The 25,383-nt window shown below is 40.2% G+C and overlaps 1 protein-coding gene across 2 annotated transcripts; it reads right to left on the reverse strand.

The window, feature by feature from the left end:
- Positions 1-1,952: 1,952 nt before the first annotated feature.
- LOC115403654 (rho GTPase-activating protein 6) lies at positions 1,953-23,872 on the reverse strand. Of its 2 annotated transcripts, none has more exons than XM_030112629.1 (13): positions 23,635-23,872; positions 11,385-11,544; positions 10,334-10,405; positions 9,315-9,577; positions 8,861-9,056; positions 8,662-8,717; positions 8,347-8,497; positions 8,083-8,231; positions 5,289-5,468; positions 4,296-4,393; positions 3,357-3,619; positions 3,110-3,184; positions 1,953-3,025 (listed from the first exon to the last, which is right to left on the reverse strand). In XM_030112629.1, the coding sequence occupies exons 1-13, from the start codon at positions 23,779-23,781 to the stop codon at positions 2,460-2,462; spliced, it is 2,376 nt and encodes a 791-aa protein (XP_029968489.1). In that variant the 5' UTR covers positions 23,782-23,872; the 3' UTR covers positions 1,953-2,459. The 2 variants fall into 2 exon arrangements, with proteins under 2 accessions (XP_029968489.1, XP_029968490.1); XM_030112630.1 differs by lacking the exon at positions 23,635-23,872 and adding an exon at positions 15,340-15,456.
- Between the last annotated feature and the right edge of the window lie 1,511 nt (positions 23,873-25,383).

Raw genomic sequence — 25,383 nt, forward strand, 5'->3', positions numbered from 1 at the left:
CTTCGTCCTCCCTGCAGCTGCTCCTGATGCTGCAGAGGAGCCTCAGTCCAACAGGATGGACTCCCTTCCTGCTGGGAGCAGCAGCAACACTGCCAAACAGACCAAATTACATCCATCAGCGCGGCAAAAATAACAACGTAAAATTTCATTCTGTCGATCTGAATGATTTGCTTTTCTGGATGCAGGTCGCAAGAAAACAGCATCCTCTGTCATTATCTTTTTTGGTTTGTTTGTTTTTTTTAGTCCAGTACCTGTGACTGTTTAGAACAATGAATGGCTCGATCTGCAGCAGTGATTTAAAAAAAAAGAAAAAAAAAAAAGAACAAGCAAACAGTGGTGAGGCTGTATTTTCTGTAAAACACATCCAGACATCCTGTTATTTCTCTTTGGTCTAAATGAGACTGTGGCGCAGCTAAAGCATCCTGACTCACCCAGCTGGGGAGCACTCAGAGTTTAACCCAAAATCTTGTCTTGACAACGTTCCCTGTCTTTGTGCGTGATTTACGGCCTCCTTCTAACACTTAGCAACACTAATGAACACTGTGCTCTGCATTATTGTGAAGATAAGACGCCATAACAACAGAAGAAAACTGACATGAGCCCGTTGTAGAGAAGCCTATGAATTAATCGGTTAGCTGCTGGCTGATCAGGCTTGTAATACAACTTTGTGTCACAAGGTGGGACAGTGAGTCACTCCAACACTTTTCGGCCTTCAGTTAAAAAAGTAGCACATAATAATAAAGCTCTAAGCATAAACTGGAAGTGACTCACTACTGCCACCCAGAGCACAAAAATAGCATTACCTAAATCTTACCTACTGCACCTTTAACCTCTCCAGTAATAAACATTTTATATAAACTGTCTACAATATGCATTCTACTCCAAATTCAGAGCCCTTACATAATAAATACGCCGTGCATTATTAAAATCTGACATTTACATCAGCATGAAAAAACACTGTTGACATCTGTTTAATATGAACGCAGAGGACAAGCGAGGACGTAAAAAAAACACCTTTTCTTATTACAGAAAAAAAAAAACACACCATAACTATAAGTCTATTAAAAATGACATCAAACAAATAGCTTATCAATATATAATGAGTCACACTGTGCTCAATGCTCACTGGTTTGAAGAGGCAGAGGAAAGCATGAACCAGAGGACACTCTTTCCTGGTGTCATGATGCCCCCTGATGGCCGGTTCAGGTAACTGTTTCAGTGCTGCAGCTTCATGCTGATTCTCGAATTACCCCCCACCATAAAGGGTCAAATTACACTATCCGGCACCTGTGAGCATATTTTATTAATAGGGGCTCAATATGCTCCCCACTGTCTTTTATCTCCCCTCTCAATCCTTTCCTGTATGGCAGTGACGTTATTTTAATGATCCTGTGGTTCAAGGCAATAATTTAGTCTAAATATTGTCAACATTTATATTAAAAACACAGTCGTTTATAGAACTGTCTCCACGAGGTGCACAAAGCACATGACATGGAAAATTAAAGCTGTAAATATAATTCAGTCTCCTTTACTCTTTAAGGAAACGTGAGACATAACAAAAAGGAAAGATCTGATTAATAAAAATCATTTTCTCTTTATGCAGCACAAATATCATATATAAACTGCATTTCATTCATGAAATATGAAGTCAGATTCAGATTACATTCCTACTGCAGCCTTCACTCTTACCAATGTATCTCTGGCTGCGACGGCAGCGTCTCATCATTCAGCAGAATTGATCCACCTCCGTGGTTTCATTTCGGTCCGGGCAGCATGAGTCTGCAGCGTAAAAGCTCCACTCACAGCAGTATCCCCCAGAGATCCACCACTCAGCGGTAAAGATTGATACCAATAATGAAAGAAAACATTACGGTGAGTGGTGTCCACGTTAAATGCATCAGACAAACGGCTTTGATTAGAAAGAGAACAATGACAATTTATTTATTCGGTGACACCTACAAAAGGTATATTTAATTTAATATTTTTTCATTAAATTACAAAGTGCTGGAAATGTACAAATACAAAAGATTATCTACAACAACAGTTTCTTAATAATAAAACTTGAGTGGTTAAGCAAAAACAATACTGGAATGTAAAAAAAAAAAGCTATCTAACACTCTCCTCATCGAAATCTGCACTGTAACAGACATTTCCACCTGTAATCAGATTACTAAGATAAAACCATATTACTTGATAAGGAGGGTTTATACGTTTACATTCATTATTCTAAATAATTCAAGCGTAATTATGACATTCACGTCTAAATGCAAGTTTTTTAGCAACTTTTAAAACAGGTTCAAATAAAAGTACAAATTACGAAGACAGTGACGTTTCCAACCGTATAAAAAAGAAGAATAAAGGCATCTAGACATAAGAAAAACTGCCACTATTGCAAATATGATGATCTGTTGATGTGACGGATAGTAGCAGGATGAGTGTGATCATCATCGTCATCATCCTCACACCAGGGTTTCTGTGAGGGATTCTGGGTTTTCTTTGGACAGCATCTGCCAGACGTGCCAGCGCTCCTTCTGCCAGTTCGTGGTGTCGGGTCCCCTTTGTTCTCGGGGCCCGGAGGCGTGTGTCCTGTCTGCAGCCTGGAGGGCTGGGCTCTGCTGGGACGGCTGTGGGCTGTGGGGGCGAGGCCGATGCGTGCAGAGGGAGGGCGTGGAGTGAGAAATGTGAGTCTCTCTCAGTGGTCCGGAGCAACAAAGGGGAGACAAACTCTCAGTCCTGACCTTAAGTAATGGACACGCAGGGCACGCTGTCCTTTGTGCTAAGTTGTCTGAGCTCATGGCTCCTGATTGGCTGCTCATCGCCTGATGCAGTGATGATTCCGGCTGTCTCTGCTCTCTCTGGTCATGAGGACCACTGCTGCTGCGAGTCACCGGGAGGTGTGGCCTGCTCTCCACAACGCCCAATGACGGTTGTGTTGTTCTGACGGGCAGCTTGTTGTTACCTTGGTGACTGCTCAGCCCCTCCGACGATCCATAAGAGTCGCACTCCGACGTGTCTCCAAGGGAGCCTGGGAGGAAGCTATTCATTAACATCTTGCATTCATTCCATAACCCGGGACCATCTGGAGCAAAGTGGAAATGGATTCTCTTACCGGTGATCTGATGGCCGCTGAAATCCTTCCTGAACAGTTCATGCCAGGTGTCCCAGAAGCTGTCAGAGGAGGCCTCTAACACAAACAAAGGGACATTCATTAATTATCAGAAACAACTGCAGCTACAAATAGGTAAATGCAAGAGTTAAATCTAAATGAGGAAGTAAAGATCGAATTTTATTCTGAAAACAAAGATGTGAATGGCAGATAGTTCACACTGATCCAGGCTGAACTGAAGTTAGTTTACCTTTGTCAGTGGACAGCGTGGGGGACGTGCTGCCAGATCCGTCTTTAGAGCGACTCCTGACCTTGTAATTCTCAGAAAATCTGGGGTGTCTGTCCGAGAACAGACTGTTATCCTCTGTGTATTGACAGAGCAGCGGATTTGACAGGACAGGGGAGTTATTGTCATAGGGAGACACTTCTCCGCTGGACGCTTTGAGAGATTCATTGGATGAGCATCTCTGAGGAAGAGAGAAGGCCTCCTCCTGTTTTATAAGCCCAGAATTTCTGTAGGAATAAACAAGACATGTTACATATTCAGCTTTATTAAGATAAAGTATGACCAAGGTTTGGTTTTATGTGACCCCCCCCCCCCCCCCATGTCCTAAAATACTCTTTTTTTGGGAGATCAATCAAATGTAACATGTAATTCTTATTTTTTACAACTGGTGGCAGCATGCATGCAAAAGACGGGGCAAATGGACCAATTACAGCCACTCCTGTCTGCATTGCTTTTAAGGTGTTGTGAAAAGAGCTGCACAGATTTGCCCTGAGAAACTGAGAGTTTCTACGACTCAAGCTGAAGAGCTATCATCAGATATTACGAGACAATTTTCGAACTGTTTAAATAATGTAATGAGACACTGGCACATTGTCACAAGTGACAATTACAGACCATTTCATGTCCTTGAATCATGTCTCTATCAGGACCAACATTGATTTTCCTCATTGTAACTAGTTTCTGGTTCCAAAAAGAATGATAAAGCCCATTAATCTGAACCTTACATCGCTATAATTATTATCACTGTGTTGATAAATGTGTACAATAAAATAAAATAAAGAATAGATTTTTGTGGTCCTCATAATCATCACAGTTGCCCGTTTCCATTGTGGACAGATTTAAAGTCCCCTCAACAATAGTAAACAAATCACCCACACACAGGCCAAGACAATTAAAACTCACGAGCACTGAGAGGCTTTCCTCCGCAGCAAATAATCCACAACATCAGGATCGGTTTCCAGTAAACTCATCAACACCTCATTCTGCAGGTCGGCGGGAACCTAGGAAATAAAGCGTTGCTTACATTATCCTCGTAATGAAGAATGACAGGTGTGGAGGAATGGAGTGCTTAATAAAGTTACCTTCATTTCACTGTGCCTTCATAATGCATCGCAGCAACGCTGACATTAAAAACACGTCCCTCCGAATTAATTAGTTAATGTCTCTGCAGTCTATACAAACAGCTGCGCTATTATGAAAGCAGTTTCTTAATATGTTTGGTACACACACTAAATTGCTTTTACAGCAACAGTTTTGCAATGTTAATATACACACAGTTGCGCTGTGCAGTGGGTACAATAAAAGATGAGTATAGGAAGTAATGAGAATATCCTCCTCAGCAGCTTGGACATTGGTGTTAGTACTTCACAGCTAATGTAAGACGGGCTTTTAACCTGATTTTCTCAGCAGATAATATTAGGTTACATCAATTAAGAGCATCCACTTTCAGCTTTCAGGTTTCAGGTTTCTTCTTTCCTTGTAAAGAAGCACATCATTGCCGTAGATGAGGAGTTTGCCCTTGATCTCATTATACATAAACAAAACAGAAGCTAAAGTGACACTTATTGGCTCCTCAAGTGACATTTTTCATTAGCACTGAAGGGAGTGTTCATTCAACTTAATTTCACAAGGTCTAAGTGAAAATCAAAACAAATTGCAGTAATGTTACTTTATGTAACCATGAAAGCTTGGTCCTTAAAAAATATTCAATGTTTACATTTCATGTGGTGACTCCACTTTAGAATTCCCCGAAACACTTACTGCCCAAAAATAAATAAAAAAAAACAAAACAGGAAAAATAAAAAACTGAAGGAAACCTTGAGAAAAGTCTGATTGGAAAATAAACCATCTTTTTTCTGTCAAATGTCTCTCTGGTTTGCAGGACCGTTGACTCACCATGAACAGCGTGTCGCAGGTGTCGATCATCTTTTGGACCACGCTGATGATGGCTGCACTCTCCTCCGCACGCGCAAAACTCTCAACCACAAACTCTTTGTCTGAGTTCTTTTGCTTGTGTAACAGGTTGGGTCCAAAGATGGTGGCTAAATTCAGCGACGTCATCTTGTTTCCTGTGATCTGAGCAGAGCAAAGAACACAATTCAACATGAAGACAGATATCAAATACAGATCTTTTATCAGTTTCACTGAGAACACACAAAATCAATACATTACCCATATCTGAGTACTGATTTTACAAAAGAAAAACGTGCTCTAGTTTTATAAGATTCCCATGAAGCAGCCCACAGTCTGTACAGACCTGTTAAACTTGTACAGGTTGAGCACAGACCCTTCTTGGCAGCGGGGAAATGTTGGGAATGTGCACCTATCACAGGCCTGCCACCATCAATAAAGCTGTCTCTGCCTTCTTTTGTTCAAAGAAACTCGGCCCTCTTGTGCTCTGTTACAGCATGCGCTCGGACCGGCGCCAAAACTGAAACTGGCCTTATATCCGTGGGAACGAAAAAATACCATTGTTATCAAGTCGGCAGTCAAAAAATAAAATTAACTAGGAAAAATACACTAATCACTTTACTAGGAGACACTGACAGTGAGATAATTTTATACCTTCTGAATGGGATTCTGGGTATTTTCGCTGACGTTAAAGCACCGGGGAAAGCAGCAGGTACAAATGTGTGTGTTAAGTTGACTCATTAGATTGATTGATTGATTGATTGATTGATTGATTTTATTTGTTTCATTCTTTTTTAAAAGAAAGAAATGAAAAGGAACAGAAAGAAGTGAGACTTATGATGTCTGCCCCTATTAACATAAAATAAATGACAATTTGTCAAGATTTAACATATCACAAAAAAAAAAAAAATGCAAGATTCAAGACAACAATTTCACTAAATCAAAATACAAATATGACCATTTCACAAATAATTGCAGATCAAATACAACAATTTCCCAAGTGTAAATACAAAAAAAAACAAAAAAAAAAACCTTAATGAGATATGTTCAAAAGAAACAATCATTCTAAGTTTGACCATTCTTTAAAACAGAGTCGTACCCTCCCAATAACTGTGCTTTTAAACATTTCTTGAAGATGTGAATGGACTGAGACCTCTTAATTTCACTGTCAAGTTTATTCCATAAATTGATTCCTTTTGTTGTGATGCATCTTTCTTTCAATTTGGTTCTTGATTCTGGTCGTTTGAAAACTTCAGTGCCTCTTAATCTATATTGACTGTCTCGCTTTGCAAATCTATTCTGTAAATTAAATGGTAATTTTTTCCGGTGAGCTTTATACATTGTTTTAAGAAGGTTGAGTTCTACCAATTCTTTCATTTTTAAGGATTTCAATTTTATAAATATTGGGTTAGTGTGGTCTCTGTAACCACTTCCATTCACCACACGAATCGCTCGTTTCTGTAAGAGGAAGAGTGGTTCAATGTAGGTCTTACAAGCATTTCCCCAGACTTCAACGCAGTAGGTCAGATATGGTATAATCAATGAATTGTACAACAGAAACAAAGAATTATTGTGAAGTGACTCTTTCAATTTGTACAGAACAGCAATGGTTTGAGAAATCTTAGTTTTAACGTACTCTATATGGGATTTCCATGTTAGTTGTTCATCCAGCAATACACCTAAAAACTTAATTTCATTTGTTCTCTCAATCTCTATACCTTCCACTGTCAGTGTTGTGTCAACGTCTGTCCTTCTGTAACTGAAAATCATATATTTGGTCTTACTGATGTTCAAAGATAGTTTGTTAGCGTTGAACCATTTTATAACATTCTGAAACTCTTTTTCTACAATTTCTAATACTTCATTTATATTGTCTCCAGCATAATACAAAGTAGTATCATCCGCAAACAAGATGCATTTCAATAAGCTGGAAGCAGTGTCAATGTCATTGATATAAAGAAGAAAGAGCACTGGTCCAAGGACGGATCCTTGAGGAACCCCACAAGTTACGTTTCCATTTTTAGATTTTATATCGTTGATTTGAACAAATTGTTTTCTGTCTTTTAAATAGCTTTTGACCCATTCGTGAGCAACACCTCTTATACCGTACTTATATAATTTATACAGCAATATGTCATGATCTAGAGTATCAAATGCTTTTTGAAGATCTACGAAGACACTTACTAAGAAACGTTTCTTGTCCATTGCATTTGTGATTCAGATTCAGAGCTAATGAGATGAATGGGAAAACAGGCACCAAGTAAAGGCAATTACAGAAAAGTAAACAGTATTATCATGTCAGTGTAACGTGGACAGGTATAAATACAGAGATTGTGAGATAAACTATGTTGTGGCACAATCAATACACCTATACTGCAACCGGTTATGTGCCTTACAATTCATAAATAGCAAGAATGATGGTGTGTGTGTGTCTATTGAGCAGCAAGGTAATAGGAGATTATGAATCATTTAATAAAGATAAGCATGATGGATCGTCACACAAAATGATGCTGCACATTCACACAGCACTTCACTCAAACATCTGTCCCACAGCGTTCTGATAGTTGTCTGGATTTATCACAATCACATTAAACTCACAACAAGGATTATTTATGATATTCTGCTACTTTATGTGAAAAAAGGATGACCTGCAGTTAGTATAAAACAAGAAACAAAATAAAATATGACCTTATGTTACCTTCAGTGAGTGAATACCACTAAGATGTTGCTTGTGTACATATTTAGAGGCATAAAAGAAGGGCTGGTGGACTTTCTTTACCTGCTGGCCGTCACTGCTCAGGCTGTCATCAGCGTGTGCAGAAACAGTCGACAGCAAGCAGAGGAGGCGCTGCAGTGTGTCGCTGTTACAAGGAGGAAGCAAAAACATCAGCAGCTGGATGGCACTCTCTTGTTCTGAATAATCCAGCACTGCAGAAAAAAGAAGTTGGTTTTGTTTTAAAATAGAACAAAAGACAAAAGCAAAAGTTGAACGAGTGACAAAAACAATGGTTTTATGAGTTGTGTGTATGTGTGTGCCTCTTACATATTGTGTTAATGAAAGCTGTGTAGAGTTCCCTCGTCAGCAGTGGGTCAGGCATGTCTCGGAGAAACTCTTTAAGGAGCGCAGCGACGTCATGGACGCTGTGCTCCTCGTCCATCTGGACCTCCCATCCCTGGTCAAACTCCTCTCGGAGCTGCACAAAACGTCACGCTCATTAGCAATGGTTTCAAAAAGAAAACAAGAAGTCAATCTAAGGCTCTTCATCGGGAGGGGATGCGGGAGGCGAGCTGTCTTCAGCCGCTTGACAGCTGCTTATACTTGAGATAAACTGAAGTGTGAAACAGTTTTAAGCCTTACTTGTCGTACTCTCTTCTTGGAGCTCCCAACACGGAAAATTCCAACTGTCTGAAGCCCTGGGAAAGACAGAGATGCTCCCTTAATACCATCATTGTGACTAATATTGAACCTCAAAGTCAGACAATCTGCATGAATCATCAGTGTTCACGTGCAAATTCTACACTCTTATTATTCTTTACATGTTTTTGTAGTTTGGTACCGTATTTTTCTAGGTGCTGGCAGCAGAGATCCACCACTCTGGGCACTTGCTTGTAAATAGGGTTAAGGCTGAGCTTTTTGTCATGGTGCTTCTTCCTGTTGCCAGTTGCGTCTTCTGGCAGAGACAGCTGGAGGGCCTCCAGGAGCCGCGACTGGTTATCATCAAGGTCAGTGATGCAATCCACAGACACGCCGCCCTGTCAGGCAGATGGGCGACAATCACTGAGTGACTGGAAAAAGCAGCTCATCATGCGCCGCCGCCGCCGCCGCTGAGAGAAATGCGCTGCATTTATTTATTTCTGACATCATGGAGCTCGAGAGAAAATATCTAAAAAGGTCACGCACTCCCAGAGAAAATGTGTGTGCAAGTGTAATCAGACGGGCTCCCTGTTGTTATGCGCCAGTGTGTGCGTGTGTGTGTGTGTGCGTGGGTTTTATTGACGGAGAGGGCCTACCCTCCTGCGGCTCCGCGGGGCCGTGTCTGGTGTGCTGGGCACAGGCGATTCATTAGGGGTCTCGGACGTGGAGCTCAGGGACGAGTTGCTGCTGGAGAGCTCTTTGTTCGCCCTCTTGAGGCTGGAGGTCAGGTGGAGGAAGGATAGCATCAATTCGGTGGGGTCGCTGTGCTCCTCCCGCAGGTGATCATGCCGCAGCTTGAGCGTGCGGTCATTGGATATGACATGCGACAGTGGTAAGCCAAACGCCTGTGGCACAGTCTCTGTATGAGAGAGAGAGAGAGAGGGAGGGAAAAAAAACAAGACAGTTGGTCTTAAAGTTCACATCATTAGCTCCAAGTCAGGAAAGTGTCTCTGAATCACTCTCTAGATGTGTCAATCATGGTAGTGTACTCCAGCATCTCGTTTCCTCTTTGGATTATTTTCAGAAGAAAGCATCTGCGAGGAATTCATATAACCAAACCTGAACTTTGAAATAAGCCCTGCTCAAAATAAATATGACAAGTGAAAAGGCAACACAGCGGCGTTCTGCTCACTCGATATTCAGAGCGAGCGAGCACATACTTTCCCAAGTGCCTTTCTAAACAAAAGGGGAAAAGAGGAAAGAGGGGGCTGGGCATGCTGGGGGATAGACTGTAATGAATGAGCCGCCACTTAAGATTGTTTTAGTTATTTCCCTCGACTGCCTGTCTGACAGAAAACATCACTTTCCTGCCAGGTTGCTGCAGCGGGCGGGCGGGGCCGTCTGGTGGCTGAAGCTCCCTCTGAGCTCTAAGATTCTGATCGCCCAGTGCTTCATGGGTATAAACAACTGAGCGTCCGCCTCGCTGAGTCTACACCCGCGTCAGTATAAAAGGATAGAAGAAGGTCTTTTCAAGTGTCGGAGGGCTATTAGGCTCCAAACTTTGAGGAAAAGCCTCAGCAAAGATAGACCTCTAGCATGGATAAACTGATTTTGTCTGGTGCTGGAAAGCGCTGCGGCTCACTCAGACCGTTTCCAACGGATTGAGCCACATTACCTTTGTCTTTACTCCTCTCTTTTGATAAGGAGTCCAGCTTCCTTCTCAGTGACTTCTTGTGCTTCTGACCATCTGAAAAGAGAGACAATTGAATGAAGAAACCTCGTTGATATGCTCCGGTTCATGCTTGCTGTTTTCTTTTTTTCTTTTTTTTGTTTTATTGTCAGGCTCATTTCCCACATGGTTGCACAATTCAAAAGGGCAACAAAACGCAGATAAACAACTCAGAGAGTGTCAAAACAAAAAGTGGAGAGTGAATCTTAATTCACAAACCTCGCGCAGGAGTGTGGCCTTTCATGAAATAGCGGGCGTACAAGTTTCAAACACTTTCTTCCTTTGTTTACATACCCCATTAATGACATTCTTAAGGCACAGCATGCAAGCGGACTCCAAGGATGTTTACTAAACCGGAAAACAAAAGCTCTTTAGAAAATTAACACGGCTTTTTTTTTTCCTCCCCTTTTTTTATGTTTCCGTGTCAGTTGGGAACAATGACTCAAGTCGTTACAGGCAAAGGGCTGACACATGCACACTTCATTTAATGAAGAAAAGAGAGACAGTTTAGAAAATCTGCAGCCTTTTACCATGAAAAATGAAGCTTTTTCCTCCAGCTGTTCTACATATGCTGTGAGAAGCTTATGCCTGGAACAAAATGGCAACTCTCTGGTAAAACTGAGGGTTTGTGTGTGTATTTCTGTGATGTTGATCTTAATTTAAGTTTGATCTTACTGGGGTTGGAAGCGGCAAAACAACAGCATGATCACACACGGTGATAATGACTAGTCCACTGCGAAGAACATCACATTTACCAACAGTGCAATCAGTGTTTCTACACTGAATAATGTCGGTGAAAACATGTTTATTCCTTGACTGCACAATTCTCTCACTGCTTGATGTGCACGCTTTCGGCTTTCATACAAAAGTCAAGCTCTGTCGCAAGATGCGTGTGGAAGTCCCGCGTAAGGTCAGGATGAAGGTTGGAGGTCGGTCGTTAGGAAAGCAGATTAGAATACAATGTCTGGCCGAGGTGTGTGCTCGTGTGTGTTCATACGTTTGGGGATGGTGATGTGGCAGCCCAGGTCCTGACCCCGGAGCAATCGCCCGAGGGCCACGTCCTGGAGACGAACCCTTTCCAACTCGGAGAGGCTCTGCAGGGGGATGGGCTTCAGGCCAACGCTGCGCCCTGACAAGCTGCTCCAGGTGAAGTCACCCTGAGGACACACACACGCACACACACACACACACACACACACACACAGCACATCAGCTACATCTATAATTGGTGTCATATTTTACACTGACGGGCTGTCTCACATGCCACAGTCTCCAGCATGCATGAGCTGACAGATATTTTTGCTTCACTTGCCTCCAAAAAGTGACAGGAATGGCTTCCCTTGACAGAAAATGACTGTTTATACAGTAGAAACAGCCTCTGAAATGGCATTAACCTCTTGATGTTCACAGTGCGCTGCCTTCAGAATATTTCTTGTAACATCACACACTTCCTCCTGATTGCAGAAGAATAGTAACGCTGCTGCCCCGAGTGAGTCTGTCTGGCTGAACCTGTGCTGCATTTAACTTTGGCTCATACTCTGCTGCTGCCTCGTGCAGCTTAAGCGAACTCTCCCCTGACTTTTGATCTATCATCAAAATAAATTTAAAACTATTAACAAAATACTTCTTCCTTATTAAACACTCCGGCAGACATTCTAAAGGTTTAGTGCAGAAGTAGTGATGGAGCAAATAATCTGATCTGAAATCCTCAACCTCAGAGCATCTCCATGCTGGAGATTACAGGGCTTTGATCCAGCACAGTCAAGCCAATCATATGAGCCATGTTCCAAAGAGGCTTAGTCACTCATTATCAGGATAAAGTGGCTCACTCGCATTAAATGAGATCCAGGACTGCGCTACAGTGCCATACTATTATCTCTTCCACCTACTTATGTCAAAATAGAAGATAATGTGTCAAAGATTGATCAGCTGTTCACTTTCAATAGGTACATGTATGGAGGTCAGCAGTCGACAGCAAGCATATTCAGAAATATTAAGAAAACCAGTGTTCCTGAACAGATGGTGTGACCCAAATAAAGTCATGATCTATCACGGAATCAAGCTGGGATTATATCATGAGACAGACGCAATTGAGACAACCCAAATCGACATCTGAACTGTGGCAAGTCGTCAGGGCGTGGAAAAATAACCTGCATGCCAAGCGCTTTCAAAACGTATTCACAGGTCTGTTTATATCACTTTTTTCACTTTGCTGCAATGTTCATGTTTGGTTGTTTAAAAAAAACCCATGATAACTGAACTTGACGTTGCTATAACCAATCACTTCGCCTTTTATATTGAGACCTAATGAATTAATGCTCACTTTCAACATGGACAAAAGAGACACATTAACAAACACAGTGAACTGAAAACAGCTTCCAACTCATGATTGAAAATGATGACGGCCGTTGCAAGTCCTGCATACTATCAGATTTGTTTGCAAAGAATAAAATAAAAAACACACAGACTCTATTTTTTTTTTTTTACACAGAAAGCAGGTCTATTTCATAGAGCCATAAAACATCCATGAAATGACCTCCCAGAGTGAAATGTTCAAATGTCACGTTTCGTGCATGCATACAGAAAATAACCTCAACGTGACATTTTTAACCACTGCTTCAGCTGCTAAGCTGATTAATTAGTGGGCCCCAAAAAAAATATTATTTTTTTTCTTCTTCAGTAAAATCATCTCATCGTTTCAACCCTGAATAATTTTGCCTATAAAATGCTAAAGAAGACACGATTAAGTGAGGAAGATGAAACTATCAACCACCGCTTGTCAGGCAGAAGACCTCAGAGAGTTAATTAGGAACTACAATTACAGTAGGAACAGTTTTCCCTACAAATTACCATTACAAATGAGTAATCACAAAGTAATTAAGTGAACTAAGTAGACATAATTGAAAATATTAAACATTCAAGCACACTGGGGACTCACAGGATGACATCTTTCCTGGAATTAGAAAATGAATATTAAATTGGTTAACAGTGAATTATCTGCTCCTGAGGTTGCTTTGTTGCATGTTAGACTTGTTTAACTCTTTTTTTTTTTTTTTTTTTTTTTTTTGCACAACTCTCCTCCGGCTGACGATGCCCTGGATGGGAAGTCACAACCTCACTCACTTCATCACTGCCGTCAGCAAATCACAAACATCGCAAACCCTCTTTTTGATTCACGATTTGTTTCACAATAGCATGACACGAAGAGAGCCTGTGACATCTGCAGCCAAAGGCTCATTTGTTTACACATTCCTCTTGTCTGAGTACAAGGGAGTGGAAATTTTCTCTATATCTGATGTGAGGGCGATCTGGGATCCCTGTTTGTCTCGGTCCCTGAATCACAGCCAAGTATTGTTTGTAGAATTTTGATGAAATATCCCTTCAGCTACTTGATAATAACAGGTCTGAGGGCTGCATGTCTACACATGCCAACCGAATGCAGTTCTTCTCCAGTATTTATTCATATTTCAAATGGGTTGTGAAAATTGGGGTTTTGACATGCAGCAGGGTTTTGTAGCAACCTTTCATTATTTTTTCGACGTGAAGGGAGGACAATCACACCCAAACAGCTGTTTCAGGAGCTGTCAGTGTGTGAAGTAACTGTTTCATATCAGAATGACTGAGTACATGATTGCTGGCAAGACTCTTTAAGTATATTATTAACATGAAAATTCCACTTTTTCAGAGCAAGCTACAAGTTTTTTGTCATATTTTAAAAGTAGACTGGCAACAAATGCAGTTCCAGAGCCAACAACCAGTAAACAATTATGTTCCTTTGAATATCATTCATCTGTTTTATCTACTCAGATGAAACGCACACTAAAGCAGCGCTGAAGAAACGTATCAGCTCATAATTCATCTTAATTTCCTCCCATCCGAGTGAATGCACTCTGCTGGACAACAGGTGCACTTGCAGTGCCTAATTTTAATTCAAAGCCTTGCTATCACACAATGGCACTTCCCGGAATACAATGGTAGGAAACGTGCAAGGTAGCACATACAATAAAGCCAGATTTAAGGACCAGATTACTCTCATCAACCATGCTTGAAAACGGTCCAGCAGAATGATGAATTTTCTTTAAAGCACAGGAAGCCATTCAATGGAGCTGTTTTCCACAAGAGTCCAAAAATGTTTATTCACTTAGATTTACTTTTTTTTTTAATGTTGTCAGCTTCACAGAAATAAAAAGGTTCTTTAACAGTTTTTTTTTTCAATAGTTTCTCTTCAATACTCCTCAATTTGATGAAAGTGAGAGGGATCATTTAGTTCCTACGCTGCAATATTCCGGAGCAGTTTGAGAATATGAGGACATTATGAGGGATGATATGAAACATAAAATCTTCCTCTTTCAATGAAACTCCACTCTTTCTTTTAAGCATATTGTCAGTTTTTTCAAATCAGCTTTTTAAGAACCTTTTCACTTTTTATGCTTCTTGAAAATGATGTTTTTAGTTATTTGTCTTGATGTCTTTAATACCATTGTACCTTTTCTTTCCTCAGTTGTTTTCTTATCACCTTGTGAACAACCTGTGAAGCACTTTTATCAGCAATACCCTGTAAAGTAGATTTGATTTACAATATGAAACTTCAATAAAACTAACTTTTGCATGGAAGAGTGGATATTAGACACTAGTCTTGTTCTTTTTCTGTGATGATTTTAAGCAAGAAGCAAGTGATTGCCAATAAATAATTCCACAAAATCACACACCACAGCAGTCCAGGTACATTGACTGCACTCATTTCAGGCAGGCCTAGATAAAACTAGATTCTACAAAAAACACAAAAACATCCACACTTCTGTTTATCACCTGTCTAGTAGCAATGATGTCTTGCCCCAGGATACAAAGTTTATGTTTTTCCTGTAAACTCATCCACTTGTGAGTTGGATGACTAGAAAAAGACAAGTCTGGTCTGTGACTGCAGAGACAAATCAAACACAGGCTTCACTCACAAGATAGCGGACGCCTCGATGGAGCAGGGGTTCCCCCATCACCCCCACCCGGGTCCTAATGCCCTCAAAGGAGCGCGCTGCTGCGGACAGTTTGGCTGATTTCAGACGGTGTCCTCACCCCAGCGCAGCGCACATGTCCGCGGTTACAACCGAACCCGGACTTCAGACGTGTATCTGTCTGCACTGGAAAATGGTACAAGTCCTGACTGATTTACAACCAGAGCGAGCCGCGGTCTCTATGAATAACATTAGCAGGAGACTGGGAGGGGTAGACAGGAAGGGTCAGTGCATTCAAGTTCAACACGACAGAAACAGGAGCGCACACCTCCAGACACACAACACAACACAACACAAACAAGTAAACAGACGTACGTGTTGAAAACAACCTCTGGGCAGGGCGGAGCACAATGGCACAACTTTGATCAGAACACGTTTTTATACGTGATTAGTGTGTTGCACATCATGCAATACACAAGGAGTTTAAAATAAAATGATTCAAATTAATGTATTAAAGCCGACGCATTTCTGTACACTACAACTCCCATGAGCACTGTGACACTCTTGCTATGGATACGGAAGAAGTAAACTTACAGTGGAAGTGCTGCAAATACACAAACAAAGCTAGTTTGTATCACATTTTTAGTTATAGGCACAAAAACATGGTCAAGCACTTTTTAAACAGTTCGTCATCTGCTGCAAGCATTATTCCATTTGGATAATTAATTTTGGATTATAGTTGACAGCTTGGGCAACATAGCTAGCTATAGAAGTGGAAACGACGGAAAAAGTACTCTCTCCAAAATGATGTAATGGCTTAAGTGGAAGGTAGCAAAATATTTGGCATATCTGGTTTTACAAGTATTTTCAGCAGATTCAGTTTGGAACAATTAAAGCCATCCATCCCATTTTGTTGACATGTCTTGGCAGTCTTCCACCTCTATTATAAATATTTCTTCACGTTAATTGATAATTATAAATGACAGTCTTTTGGAAAACTAAAAAAAAAAAAAAACATGACAATGATAAACTGCCTTCTGGAATTCTACCTGGGATTCCCTTTTTGAGGCTCCTGCACAGGGGAGGATTAAGGTAGTCATGGGCCTCGAGGCTCTTCTGTCTACGCATTATTTCACACTCGATTATGACATCCTGTATATGGATCATGAATCTGGATCTGAAGAAAGTGCTATAGCTGCGGGTTTATATGATCTTTCTCTATTCTGTTGTTAAGTGTTGTTAAGTTATTTAAGAAAAAGGATGCCTTCAGTTTGAGGTTTTTGCAAAAATTGGACTCTGGAAAAAACTGCACTGAGCTTAAAATGATGCAGGGAGACACATCTGTTGCTTCTCTACAAATGCACAATTAATCAAAACTGATTAAACAAAAACTGTCAAAATTGTCTTCTTTTAATGGACGTAAGAGGCTGGAATAAAGTTTGATTGACTTTATTGATTGTACAAGTGATGAATCCCCAACAGCTCTAAACAAAGTATTTTTCATTGACAGATGCAGCCTGACAAGAGCTATTAGTTTACTGCCAACACAGTCCTAAGAAGTGGTCTAATGAGAGAATTTGAAAGCAAACACTTGTGCCTGTACAAACTGTGAACCTGCTTTAATTAGTCATTAGATATGGCCATATCACCAACGGAGTCACAACTGAAGACAAGCACAAGGGTGTGCTGAATATGATAACAGATTATCATTAAGCAGGATGATCTTCTGTTTCCTGAGCTTCACCTGACGAACAGCCACTCTAACCTTATCCTGTACGATAACTCAATAAATACGGAAATTAATTTTCATCCATAATCTTTAATGGTGAGCAGCCTGAGCCCAGAAGCAGCAAAGCAGGTTGTGATGTTTAATACACAGTACATCAACTTTAAGATGAGAGTTTTACACCATTTTATTGTGCTACAAGTTTTCCTCTCCAAAAAAAATCAACCCACAAACAATGTATTTCTAAATTAAGTGCATATTGAAGCTTCACTAAAACAAATATCATTCAGCACCGTTTGTTTTTCCCCCTCAAGGATCCAGTTTTCCATCTTTGAAATCGTCTCCATCAAGCACTTCTAGTGTCAATAACAGCATCATATTAAAATGTGTCTAAATGTTCTCCTTCTAGGTTTATACAAATCAAAAGACGTTAATGGTAAATGCTTTGAGGATTTTCTTTTTCTGAGGCGTGACTCACATCAGCACACGTTTCTTTTGAAGTGCACATTCTCAGTGTTTGAATAGTTTAGGAAAAGCACTGCTGTAACCAATAATTACAATCTGCCGCATTGATTGGACTCCAGGTTTGTGTACCGTTTCTACCTGCTGTTGAGGATAATTTGACACGTGCTCAAGCATGAAAATAACTATGGGATATGTGTGTTTTCAGTGAATTAGACTATGCTTCTAAATCAGTTGAAGCTTGTGTTCTTGACAAGGTTGACTATTTCCTTATAGCCCTAAATAAACAAAGGCCTAAATCTGGGGTGTATTTGTGTTTGGTGAGAGATTTGTCTGGATTTGCATGCATTACAGTTTTTCTTAGTGTGTGAGCTCCATTATTTTGTGGGTAAGTAAATTGTGAAAGTTGAAGATGTGGAAGGTTGGTTTCTACTAAAGGTCAGACAGAGGTTTCATAATGCAAAGCAATAGGACAACATAAGGTGTCTACTAATAGTTGAAATACTGCTGCATGACTAAAATCCTTAGAAACAAATAGGGAAAACATACGTAATGGGATCACACGCTTCACTGAGCCTGGGCCAACTGAGCCTCCATCACCAGCTCACCTTTTATCCTCTCTTGGAGCATCAGATAGATGCTGACGGCTGCCTGGGAACACCTGACAGGAGCTGCAGCTTTAGAGATGCTCTGCCTCAGTTGTCAAGCCGTCACTATTTGGCCCTTGTAAACTCTTAAACTTGCCTTTTTATTTTTTTACTTGTAAAGGTCTGCGCAAACTCTGGAAGACTACAGAAAACTGTTCTCTCTCACAGCTTCGAGAGAAAAGAAGGAAAAGAAGGATGCCAGTTTTTTCTTTCAACCTTGGTTTTAAGTGTTCATCTAGTTGTTCTGGGCAGAATGTTCGTATTGTGCAATGTCCAACAAGTCAGAAATTCCAAGCGGGTGTGGTTAATCCCGAAAGGAGAACATTACCTTGACTATTTTTCTAACCATCTCCTCACAGGAGTTCTACATTTGAGTTTAGCTTAAAGCATGAAATGTCACGGCCAGAATTTTCTTCTTAATCCTGTCACCAGAAAATTAACTGATTGTTGTTCTTGCGGAGTAACACATAACACATCAAATTGGGCAACAAGTCGTTCTAATGCTGTTCTGGGTCATTATGCAGTCAATGTAATCTTAATATATTCAGTAAATATTTTAAATTTCTTTAACACAGACACCCTGTTGCTCCTTTCAGTAAAGCATCCAGTTGAAGATACACGAGCATAATTCAGCAAAAACTAAGGATTTAAAAAATCTGAATCTTGACACCATATTGCACTTTTTTCTAGAAATAAAAAGAACCCAATTTAAGCCTGAATTTTGAGGAAATGCTGGAAAATGTAATACCTCTTTTAATGAGGAACAACAGCTGCACCAGCCTTAGAAAAAAAAAATTATCTCCATTTTGCCAACTATAATTAGATCAATAATATCCATTTTCCAATTTTGCGCAGCTACGACACGAGGATCTTCTCTGACTTACTGCTTCACAAAGGCAGTTAAAACAGCAATCAAGTTCTCCATGTCCATTTGATGGAGCGCACTTGTTCGGTTAAAATATTCCTACAGTCACTGATTAATTCATGAGCCCCGGTGTCACTTGTTAAAGTAGTCCACGTAGTTTTCAAGCCTTTTATGTGGCGCAGAAAGTCCAACGCTCAAAAAGTAAATCTTGGTGAGACGCCTCAAACAAAGTTGAGATTCAGACCAGAATAAAAGTTGTGTTATTATCAGGCTTTTACAAACTTTAATTGGGGCCCTACTTTTAGCGCAGATGTTACTTTTTCAGCATTTCTGCTTCATTATTATTGAACAGAAGATAACAGGAGGAGAAGCACTCCTACATTTAATGAGTTCTCCAATTGAACATTGTCTTAAAATAAGCTACAATTTAATTTAAATAGCCTATTTCCTCTCACGTTTACCAGTGTTCATTTCCTTTAGTGAGATTCCAGAGAACAGCTCTCAGTTTTCCTGCCAGTTCTTTCTCCTCCAGGCCATCCTCCTCCTCCTCGGTCCTCAGAGGAATGCAGATGACACTGCCTAAACACTCCAGCAGCACACACTTCTTTTTCTCTGCGTCAAATTATTCCAGCAAACCACCCAGAGACCATTGTTTTGTGGCACATCGTGACTTCTCGTTATGAAATTCAATGTCTCAGAGACCTCCGTTTCTGAATTAACCTTGCAGCTTTGCTTACTGGCATATGAAATGAGGCCGCAATGTAAATAGGTGCATTTAAATGACAATGTTGGAATAATAATGTGCGAAGCAAAGACAAGTAAAAGGCCTTGGGAAGGTTCAGAGAAAATCCAGCCCTGTAAAGGTAAAAAATTGCACCACCTTCATTTATTCGGCTGAAATCCTGCAGGCCCGCGTAAAGAGAATGAAAACCACATTTAACAGGTGTGACCCAGTCACAATGAGGCTTTAGTAAATAAAACACTCTAATGGGCTTCTGTGAATGCAATCACATATTGTATGCTGTGCAGGTGTGAACAGCAGGATAACTGCGCACATCAACCATGTTTCCTCTTTAAAGGATGAATGCAAACATCTCCGAACGCCACCACCTATCAAACCTAAACCGTCGTTGCAGTGATTAATGTCCTCATTTCATGGTTTCATTACCACAACACCGTGATGAATGGCTCCCTCTAAAGGCTTTATAAGTTCCTGCAATTCACAAGACAGCTAAGTGAAACCTGACTGAATGAAGATATACGATCTAATATGTCTGTTCAGAGCGTCATGCACAAGTATTCCTCTTGAGGCTCGTGCATTATGTCAAATGAATACAGAGTACATCCCACACTGCCAGAGGTCTGTTAAAAATCTTCATCTTTCACTTAAGATTTCATATAGATCATATTAAAGGGGGGAGCAGAAAAAAAACGGGGCAACACTGAATGATTTTAATAAGTCTGGTTTTAACAGCAAGGAGATAGTTTCCAAAAAGTACCAGAGTCATAACCGGAGGCCAGCGCTATTACAGGCCAAAATGAAAAGTAAAATCAGCCCGAATTATTCTTAAACGTGACCAATGCGAGGACTTTATGTGGATCAAAGAAAGAATCCAGCACATTTATATTAAACAGTAATTGACTGGAGGAGGGCAGACATGCCTCTTCTTATTGTATTAAAGCGTGCAAAGAACTGCTTACAGGAGAACTCTGTTATATGATGGGCAGATGCACAAAGGAGAACAGAGCAGATCATTAGTTAAATACCTGTGGTATAGCAGCAATGTACACTTTGTTAATGTTGTCTTTAGCACCAATGTGAAATGCGTTTGCATGCTGTTGTCTCCACTTCTTGCAAATTGAAATGATTTAGTCTAATAAAGCTTTTATTGCTGCAGTGTTCTGTTCTCTCTCATTGTGTCCTTTTTATCTTCACCACAGTAATATCCAGTCATGAACGTGCTGTTCCTATATAGGTGTGTGTGATTGTAATACACACCAGAGAAGTAGGGAATAATACGGTTTTCCATATAACCCTCTGAAAACATCAGATATGACATGAGTATATTGCAAAACTTGGTAAATTTACCCAAAACAAATGGTCTGATGAATTAAACTATAATACTCAAAATATAATTCAACCATATAAAAGTGTGGCAAAAAACAACCTTCTAACCAAATAACAACTTAAATGTGGTGTGTTGGTATATTCCTGGTAAAAGCCTATGTGATCTACACTAAGCAGAATGCATTTGTTTGCATTGTTTTAACCAGTCAAAGGTAAATGAAGGGTATTTTTTTTTAAAACAATCTAATGTTAAACAATGGTTTCACACTCATGTTCACGACTGACCCGCTGGGTGTTTTTCATTTATCTATTGCGCTGGAGCTGCGAGCCAGCAGCCTCAGCCTCATGTCAGGCAAACGGACCGTCTCTTGTGAGAAGAAGTATGTGCCTGAGGGACTGTAGCCAAGGATCAGGTCATGCTGCTGTACTGTGAGAAATAAGAGTTGAAGCTTTCTTCATGTAAACCAGATGTCTCTGCTTTCCATCTACACAGACTGCTGAGCGCACTGCTAACAAAGCACAATTATAGTCAACCTGCGAAAGAAAAACACTTTCATTCATAACACAGATCAAAACCACCACGTTTACACCTCACCAATACATTCTTCTAATCATGGACATCAGAAACATTCAGGCATAATCCCTGGGCAGACTACTACACTGACACACTTCCAGTAATTACAAACTCACTGTTCATCTCACACAAAACTGTGTAAACTGAATCCTAGTCAAGAAATCAAATACAGGATAGTTGTTACTGGCAGCTCAGGCAGTAACAGCCAGGAGATGTGTAGTGCATCTCGTAAAAACAGAGTCTTGCAGAGCTGGGGCCATTACTGGGTGGAGGTGCTGCAGTGTTTTTGTGGAAAAGAGGAAAATGTCAACTTCACTCATGTTGTTGCAACAGTCTCTTAGAAACTATTGTCCCTGACTGAAACCCTCGTTGGATTTGCACATCTAGAAAAAGCGACTTACTTGACTGACTCAGAAGGTGGTTTGCATACAGTAAAGCAAACTGTGACTGTAAACCGAAACCGTGTGTGTGTGTGTGTGTGTGTGTGTGTGTGTGCAGTTTCAGAACAAAGTTTAGATCTTTGTCCAGATTTTTCTTGATGTTTTAATATAAATTAAATCCATTATCAAAGCTACACTGTCCATCAATACCCCATAACAGTAATGTCACTGGAGGTAGGATATTTCAGTCCATTGCAGCTGAACCATGCCTGAACTAACACACCAGCCTGGTAAGTAATGCAGTCAAAGATCACATTAAATATCTCTCATTCAGTCATCTCCTGTATTAATCAGCTTCTTTTTGATTCACAGAATACATTCCAAAGAGTGCAGGCCTCTGGATCCATGACTGTTTAAAAAAAAAAAAAAACAGGCCAGATACCTGGCATTCATTATAAAGCTATTATAATGTCATGTCTGTAATACATTTCCATGATACTAAACACAGCGTTACCATGAAGACCAGTTTAAACACAACAGTTCAGGCTGGTCCAAGCCCCGTGTCTGATACTCAGTGGTTTGTTTCGGGATGGCTTCCACATAGCAGAAATGTCAAACATCTGCTCCTGCTGCACTGACCGTGTTGCTTTGCATGGTGCCTCACCGCTGCTTCACATTCATACCCCTGCTGTTACTCATTTATCCATTTCTCTATTATTTCACCCCTCCCATGTGATGTGTCCTACTCTTTACGTTCATATTCATGACTATTTTGTGGTGTCGTAATTTCACCAGATAATATAATGTAGCACTAAAAGGTTTGGAATCCTAATGCATGGTGACTCATCTAATTACTCATAAATGTGTAAAAATATGTAGTTACCTTCATGGAGGTTTATCCTGTTTTGCTGCTTGTCAGGTACATTTTTATGGCCATGCAGGGCCACATGTTCCGAATGAGCACATTTTATTCAATTATTTCAAATATAACTTAGTGCATGAAAAACATTTAAATCAATATCAAATTTACAAATTGAGTACACTCAGCAATATGCGCATAGAGAGCGAGAATCATACAAGTTTGCAAAGTTAAGCCTCAGCAAAGTTTTCCACTCATGCTTTTTTCATTAAATTAGTCAAAGCTGAAGTTTCGTCTGACATCCTGTCACGGAATGAGTTTAATGGTGTGATGCAACAGTAAAATGCATCAGAGAGAACCAGGGAAATCTATCCCTTTAGTCATGGCTTTGCCATGTTGCAACACTGTAGCGACGCATGATCACATTTAGATTTTATGCCAAATGTACAAGAGTTTGGCTTTTTTTTTTTTTTTTTTTTTTTTTGGAAATTAAGTGGAAGAAGAAAAACTTTGATCACAAGTATACACCTAACAGGTAATTTGTAGAAAACTTTTTTTTTTCCTGAAATGAAAAGATCACAAACAAAGCAGAAAACGCCTGAAACAAAGTGAATTAATTTAAAAGTTTTCGGGCACGTGCAGCGCTACGGATCATGGTATTTCTGTCCTGATCGCAGAGTGACAGTGTGTCCGTGTTGTGACAGGAAGGTCACTGACCTTGAAGCTGGGCTCCTCCGCCTCGGTGCCGTAGTGCCGCGTGAGCGCGGAGTCCAGGCTGCGCGTCTGCCGCAGCCGCCGCTTGGAAATACTTTTGGGGCTCAGCGAGCAGGAGAAGACGCTGCTCAACAATCCCTGCGCGGACATTATTTCCTTCAGACAGTCGGCTTCAGAGTGAGGACGGGTCGCATGCCTCAGCCACAGGTCCGCGGTGAGGATAGGGAGTGAGCGGCGCGGGTCCCGTCACCACGCTCATTATGAAATCCGCGCCTCGGTTTTCCCAGATCACCTCCTCCTCCTCCTCCTCCTCCTCCTCCTCCAGGCTCCGGGTGACTCACAACTTCCTGCTGCCACCCAGGACAAAACTTTCTTACTTTTCTCCCAAACATAAAAGTAAGAGAATAAAAGCCTGTACGTTATGAGCGGGTATGACTCAGTGAGCACAGAGATTAAAATGCGCCTTTGTCAAATAAACCTTACGGAAGGTTTTATGTCTACTGATTTCCTTTTGAGTTTTTTTTTTTTTTTTTTTTTTTTGCCATTTTGCTTGGCATGATATTCTTTCAGGTGAAGCATTTTGTAACTTTAAAAAATTAATTTTTTGTTATTATTATCATTATTATTATTATTATTATTATTATTATTATTATTATTATTATTATTATTATTATTATTATCATTATCATTATTATTATTATTATTATCATTTCAAGAAATGACTAGAAAATAGCTCTGGCTCACAGGTGTCAAACCAAAAGCCCATTGGCCAAACCTGGCTTGTTAGAGAATCAAATCCAGCCCATCAAACCACCACCTATATGGTAAAAATTTCAAAGAAAACTTTTTTATTTATTTATTTATTCTATTTTTTTTAAATTCTCAAGATAAGCAAGCACAGCACTGAGACTTGAGCTCAGTAATGCTGCCACGAAGGATTGCTACCTCACTTCTACAGCTTCAAAACCACATTTCATTGTATTTTGCTTCACAGTTTCATTGAAATTGCCTTTACATTGAGATTTTAGTAATATGCCATAATAATTGGTTGGGTTTGCAAAAATATAGACATTTCCGTCATGTGTCCCCTGTGCCACAACAAAATCACAAGCCAACAATATCATTAAAGTTTAAATGTAAAGGTTATTATGGGACCGTTTTACCAGTCTGGCCCACTCAAAATGGAATTGGGCTGCTTCTGGCCTCAGAACTAAAATATGTTTCACAATCTAGCTGGTGTCACTAAATTAGAAAAAAAAAGGAAAAACATATGAGAATGAAAAATGTATTTCAACAACTGTGCAGTCACACTTCAGTTTACTTTGGTCGCTTTTTTCATGCAATTCTGTTAAATGTTCTCCAGTGCAATTCTTATGTTCTTCCAACATGTTATTTTCATTTCCAGCTTTTTTCAAAGCACCTCATGAATCAGCTGCTTTGCCTCAAGTCGAGTGCTCTTGTGTCAGGGTCAGGGCTGTTTTCTAAGAAAGGATTTCCAATGAGGTTTTGAAAAGTTTGGACGGCCAACATAGCTTGTGAAATAGTATAAAATAAAACACTTGCGAGTTATCTGAAACAATAACATGCTTTTTCTGAGCTTCTGCAAAGATATAACATTAAAAAAAATATGTAATTTCAACTCCATGAATGATGAAAAACAAAATACATGAAAGTACTGATCAGTTACTCTACGAAGGGCTTTCATGGTCACAGTCACACTGTTACTAAATGCTCTTGCTATTATTATTATAT

The sequence above is a fragment of the Salarias fasciatus genome, chromosome 16 (genome assembly GCF_902148845.1).
Source record: "Salarias fasciatus chromosome 16, fSalaFa1.1, whole genome shotgun sequence".
Taxonomy (NCBI): domain Eukaryota; kingdom Metazoa; phylum Chordata; class Actinopteri; order Blenniiformes; family Blenniidae; genus Salarias; species Salarias fasciatus.